At 34.1% G+C, this 5,871-nt stretch overlaps 1 protein-coding gene across 1 annotated transcript; it reads left to right on the forward strand.

Annotated features, from left to right (window-relative positions):
* The first annotated feature begins 748 nt into the window (after nt 1-748).
* On the forward strand, nt 749-5,246 carry LOC107779070 (butanoate--CoA ligase AAE1-like). The gene is made up of 2 exons (XM_016599414.2): nt 749-1,200; nt 3,564-5,246. Exons 1-2 carry the CDS (start codon nt 856-858, stop codon nt 5,043-5,045), a joined length of 1,827 nt encoding a protein of 608 aa, XP_016454900.1. The 5' UTR covers nt 749-855; the 3' UTR covers nt 5,046-5,246.
* Nucleotides 5,247-5,871: the final 625 nt, after the last annotated feature.

Genomic DNA, 5,871 nt, shown 5'->3' on the forward strand with positions numbered 1-5,871 from the left:
ACACAAAACTTTAAAATAACTATAACTCATCGGACACAATTTTTCTGTTCTACAAACTTTTTCTTACAAAATATTTTTTCTTTTCGAGAAATTTTCATAAAACACTCTCTCATTGAAAGCTCAAGACTTTTACTTACTAAGCAAGTGGTCTAATCAACTAAGCTACGAGAGCATGTTGCTCTCTTATTTCAGTTCAAAATAATTGATCTCTTATTTCTATATTACATGTGTATTTGCTATAAAATTCAAATATAACTACAAATATAATTTTCTGAAAATATAACTACGAATGGTAAATACGACGTATATGTTTGCGGTGTCGTGTAATTTTTTCTTTTCGTTGAGGTCCACAAGTTGCCCAAAGAGTTGCATACTTGTATTTCGACATAAACTCCAATGGGAAAAATCAAGTTAAAGATTTGTTAGTAAAAGACCAGTATTTAATTAACATGATATACACCTTCAGACCAAAACTTCAATATTTCATTTAAAGTTCAAATAATAATGGTCAACCAAATTTGAAAATAATGAAATTTAATATTTTGCATATGCTGAAATAATTTATGTCCAACCAATAGTTCTTAAAGATTGCATAAATGAACGTCAAGACATAGTGACATACAGACAGTTAAATTACAAGCTGACAAAATTAAATAATAGGACTAAAGGGATTACTGTATTCTCTTTTTCAAGCTTACGATCCACAATCGCCATGTTATTAATAACATAACAAAGCTATTGTCATTTAGTCAGAATTTGCATGCTCTTAAACATTTATATGTGCACGCCCATTTTGGAGAAAATCCCCCTGACAATTAAACTTTGCTTGCTTTCTCTTTTTCTCTTATCTTAGTCATGAATCCTTTCTTCAATATTTCAAAATTCAGTGGGTGGTTCTATGCTCTGAACAGAGTTCGAGTTCACCCCATTTTGAGTCAGAGAACCCGTTATCTGTGCCAAATTAGTGAGAATAATCTTGAAACTCACCCATGGAAATCCAAAGAGGGCCTAACGAGATGTTCTGCAAATTATTTTCCTTTGACACCAATTAGTTTCTTGGACAGAGCAGCTAAGGTTTTTAGAGACAGAACTTCAGTAGTGTATGGCTCTTCTGTTAAATACACTTGGGAACAGACTCACAACAGGTGTTTAAAGCTGGCTTCTGCTCTCTCTAAGCTGGGGATTTCTCGTGGGGATATTGTAAGTTCTTCTCATCCAAATGTTTCTTCTCTAGGTTTCTCTTTCTCTTAAATTAGTTCATTCGAGCCACTAATATTCCTCTGAACCAACTCATTAGCATGTTTAGCCAAATCTGTCTCCCTCTACGATGGCTAACCAGTTTTTGGACCGGTAATTGAAAAATAATCAGCGTTTGCTAAGTCACTAAAAAATAGCCACTATTTTGCTGCAATACGAAATGTTCCAGCATAATATACTGGAGATTGGTGCACCTGTGTATGAACTTCCAGCATATTATGCTGGAACTCCAGCACACAGAAAGTTCTAGCATCATATACTGGAAATTGTAGTACCTGTGTACGAACTTCTAGCATATTATGCTGGACCAGTATATTATGCTAAAAGTTCACATGTAATAAATTTGAACTCCAGTATATTATACTGAAATATTTTTTTGATTTTGAACAATGTTTTCGTTTAGATTTATCTTTACGTGAAAGGTGACTAAATTTTGATTACTTTAGAAACTGTGACTATTTTCAATTACCACTTGTAAATTTTGCTAATTTTGAATTTCACCCCATGTACTATATGATCACTCTTATTGAGCCTACTCTTTATCTAGTTGAATATAGGCAAGAAAAAAAAAGAAAGAAAAAATAGAGAATTCACGTGTAAATCCTTCAATTGTGTTACACACAAGGGTGTTTGTCGGTCGGTCGGTACTGTACGGTATTTAGACATTTCGGTTCGGTATTTTCGGCATTCGATTTCTTAAAATCCTATACCAATACCGTACCTAATTAAATCGGTATGGTTCGATTTTTCTCCTTTCAGTTTCGGTTTATTCGGTTCAGTAACTTCGCTTTATTCGGTTTGAATACTAATTAGTGCATAGAGCCATATACTTAATATTCTTAATTAAAGTACTCAAAAATACAAAACTGAAAATATTTGTTGATAAAAGTTTTGTCCAAAACCAGCAAATATCGACTCATAGAGAGAAAACTGTACATAAAAGAATAAATTTGATCATTAGAAATGTCTTGTTACTTGTTTAGAGCTAATTGATAAACTTAGAGAATAAATAAAAGTAAAATTTTAGATTTTTTATATTTATGTTATAATTGATAATATGTGTTTTGTGTAATATATATATATATATATATATATATATATATATATATATATATATATATTTCGGTACGGTATCGGTATTTTATTTTAAAATACCAAATACCATATCTAATACTAATTTTTTTAAAAACTTAAAAACCAAATATCATACCAAATACCAAAATTTTCAGTTTCGGTAATTCAGCATTTACCAAAATACTATACTTGTTTCTCATTTGTCTGGGTAAAGATTTCCAAAGGGGTTTAAAAGATATTTGTTACTTACTACTAGGCACAAAGAGAACATAACTTAAAGAAAATATATATTTAAATAAATATATTTTGGTAACTAATATCGTGAAAAATAATAGGTATCTTCCCAATCATATGAATATAATATAAAATTCATCATCTGTTTTACTTTTAATTAACAAAAGATAGATATGAGTTTGATAATATTTTTATATGATAAATATATGTACTAATCAATAGTAAACAAAACTAGAAAAATACGATATTTTTTACAAGCGTTTTTAATATATTTGAAGTAATAGAAGAGAAAGAGTGTAAGAGTTATTTGAAAAATAAAAATAAAAGAGAATTTGAATTACACCATATAATTATCAAACAATTCTTACCTCAATTATACACAATTCCATGCCAATCAAGTTACGTCTGAAGCGTTAATTGAAGCAAATAAGAAAACTATTTTTCCCTTTGAAGAAAACATTTTCTACAATTCAATGTAACCCGCCGCTGACAAATATCTTTTTCATGGAAAATATTTATTCCCCATGCCACACACGCCAAGATGTCTGAATTGGATTCCTTTTTAATGTTTTTATGTCTCTGTTCTTTCTTTCTAATGTGTAATCTTTGTAAGGTTGCTGAAGTTTCGCGGGTTTGTAAACTGATAGTAATTCTTTTGTGAAACTTTTTATGCACATTATATAAAGAAAGGAAATCTAGATGATGGATGAGTGCCTCAGATGTATTCATGTTTGCCAAGTTTTGAGTGGTATAATTAGATACTTCGGTAGAGGAGACAAATTAAAAGCTCTTTCCTATATTTTTTAACTTGTGAGAAGTTAAGATAGAAGCAAGAATTTGATGAAAGTGTTGCCTAAGCATTGTAATTACTTTACCCGATTTTTTTCTCCTTAAAATCACTTCTAACATCTTAGTCTGATCATTTACCAATACATTTCTCTAAGCAGGACATATTAATCAGTCATTTCTCATGGTTTTAAGTTTAAATTCTTCGATAGGTTGCAACGCTAGCCCCTAATGTACCTGCAGTGCAAGAGTTGCATTTCGCGGTGCCAATGGCAGGAGCAGTGCTTTGTACATTGAATACACGCCATGATTCAGCTATGGTATCAGTACTCCTACGACATTCAGAAGCTAAGCTCATTTTCGTCGACCAGCAGTTATTTGGAGTTGCTCAAGGAGCACTGGATCTTCTTATTGATGTCAAAACAAAACCTCTTTTAGTGTTAATCCCCGATCCTGAAAACCTCCCTCCTCCTGTTGCTACGGCAAATGTTCATGAATATGAAACTCTACTGGCAAGTGGACGCAGCGATTTTGCAATAAAGTGGCCGTTAACTGAATTTGACCCTATTAGTGTTAACTATACTTCTGGTACAACATCACAGCCTAAAGGAGTTGTTTACAATCACAGAGGTGCATATCTCAATTCTATTGCTACTTCTTTTATTCATGAGATGGGCTCTATGCCTACTTATCTTTGGACTGTTCCAATGTTTCACTGCAACGGATGGTGCCTTAATTGGGGCGTGGCTGCACTTGGTGGCACTAACGTTTGCCTTAGACGCGTCTCTCCAAAGGACATTTTTGAGAACATATCCCTCCACAATGTCACACATATGAGTGGTGCACCAACGGTCTTGAACATGATTGTTAACTCACCTAAAAGTGACCGCAAACCACTTCCTCACAAGGTTGAAATAACAACAGGTGGTTCACCACCGCCTCCTCATATCATTTCCAAGATGGAGGAGTTAGGCTTTTCTGTATCTCATATATATGGGCTCACAGAGATTCATGGTCCTTGTACATCTTGCCTCCGGAAGCCAGAGTGGGAATCATTACCTCCTGATGAACGGTTTGCTCTGAAAGCAAGACAAGGAGTGGAACACTTTTTTACACAAGAAATTGACATAAGAGATCCTGACACAATGGAGAAGGTGCCAGATGATGGTAAGACCCCTGGTGAAATTATGATTAGAGGGAACTGTGTGATGAGTGGATACTTAAAAAATGTTAAGGCAACAGAAGAAGCGTTTAGAGGTGGATGGTTTCATAGTGGTGATCTTGCTGTGAGACATTCAGATGGTTACATTGAAGTGAAAGACCGGATGAAGGACATTATAATCTCGGGAGGTGAAAATATTTGCTCGGTTGAGGTGGAAGGAGTTTTGCTAAGTCATCCGGCTGTCCTTGAAGCAGCTGTAGTAGCAAGACCAGATGATCACTGGGGGCAGACGCCTTGTGCATTTGTCAAGTTGAAGGAGGGATTCAGTGTTGGTTCTGAAGAAATAATCAACTTTTGTCGAGATCATTTGCCTCATTATATGGCTCCTCGGACTGTCATTTTTGAAGATCTGCCAATAACTTCTACTGGCAAGATACAAAAGTTTATCCTAAGGGAAAAAGCAAAGTCTTTGGGCAGTCTTTGTTCAATAAAACAAAGCAGTCCTTCTCTGTATGCATCTGCTGAAGGTTAGAGACAATTCCACTCCTATTTCAATAATGTGTCAATCTTTGGCTGTTGCTATTGTCAATCCAGTATTGTGAAAAGATCAACTTCAAAGCCAACATATCTATGCGGCTCAAATTCTATCAGGGCTTTAGCTATGGTTACCTTGAAAAAATCAACTTCAAAGCAAACATATCTATTGAGCAGTATTAAATCAGCTTTATTTGAACCATGGCTCTCTGGAACCTGGATTACTATCAATATCCACTAAACTCCAATCTGAGTTCATCCCAAAAGCCGTAGGCATAGAATTTAAATTGAATACGAACAAGCCAGATTAAGTTTGCACCTCCGGCGAGCCCATATTTGGTGCATATTGCTTGAGGAATAACTTGAAAACAAAGAATAGCAGGAGGATCACAACATCATGTATAGCTCTTAAAATATTGATACTAATTGAGGCCAAGCAGTAGGAGTTCAAATTTCAGGAAAATTTCATGAAGTTCACTCGTATAAGTTTCGAACACACAGTTTGGGGATTTCACTTGCAGCAATTTGACTTGTATAAGTTTCCAACTCAGTTTCACTTGCTAAATTCGAACATCAGGAAAATCATGTGCCTATTTTTCAACTATTTGCCTCATATTTCAAGTTGTGACTATTTTTCAACGAGTTTACAAACACTAACTATATTTCAATTAGCTGCCTTAAAATGGCTATTTGGTATAATTCTTTGCTAAGTAAGAATTGAAATATTGTGCAAAAATATTCTCACACAACATTAAAGTGACTGTTAATTTCTCACTATAACAGTAAGTCACTCTAAATTGAAATGTTGATGGTGGTTCTTGAAG

Source organism: Nicotiana tabacum, chromosome 17, assembly GCF_000715075.1.
Source record: "Nicotiana tabacum cultivar K326 chromosome 17, ASM71507v2, whole genome shotgun sequence".
NCBI classification, from domain to species: domain Eukaryota; kingdom Viridiplantae; phylum Streptophyta; class Magnoliopsida; order Solanales; family Solanaceae; genus Nicotiana; species Nicotiana tabacum.

Excerpts from the sequence above, each read along its gene's own strand:
- LOC107779070 (XM_016599414.2), top strand. The coding sequence starts at position 856 with ATGAATCCTTTCTTCAATATTTCAAAATTCAGTGGGTGGTTCTATGCT. Across the intron at positions 1,201-3,563 it reads GGATTTCTCGTGGGGATATT|GTTGCAACGCTAGCCCCTAA; the intron begins GTAAGTTCTTCT and ends ATTCTTCGATAG.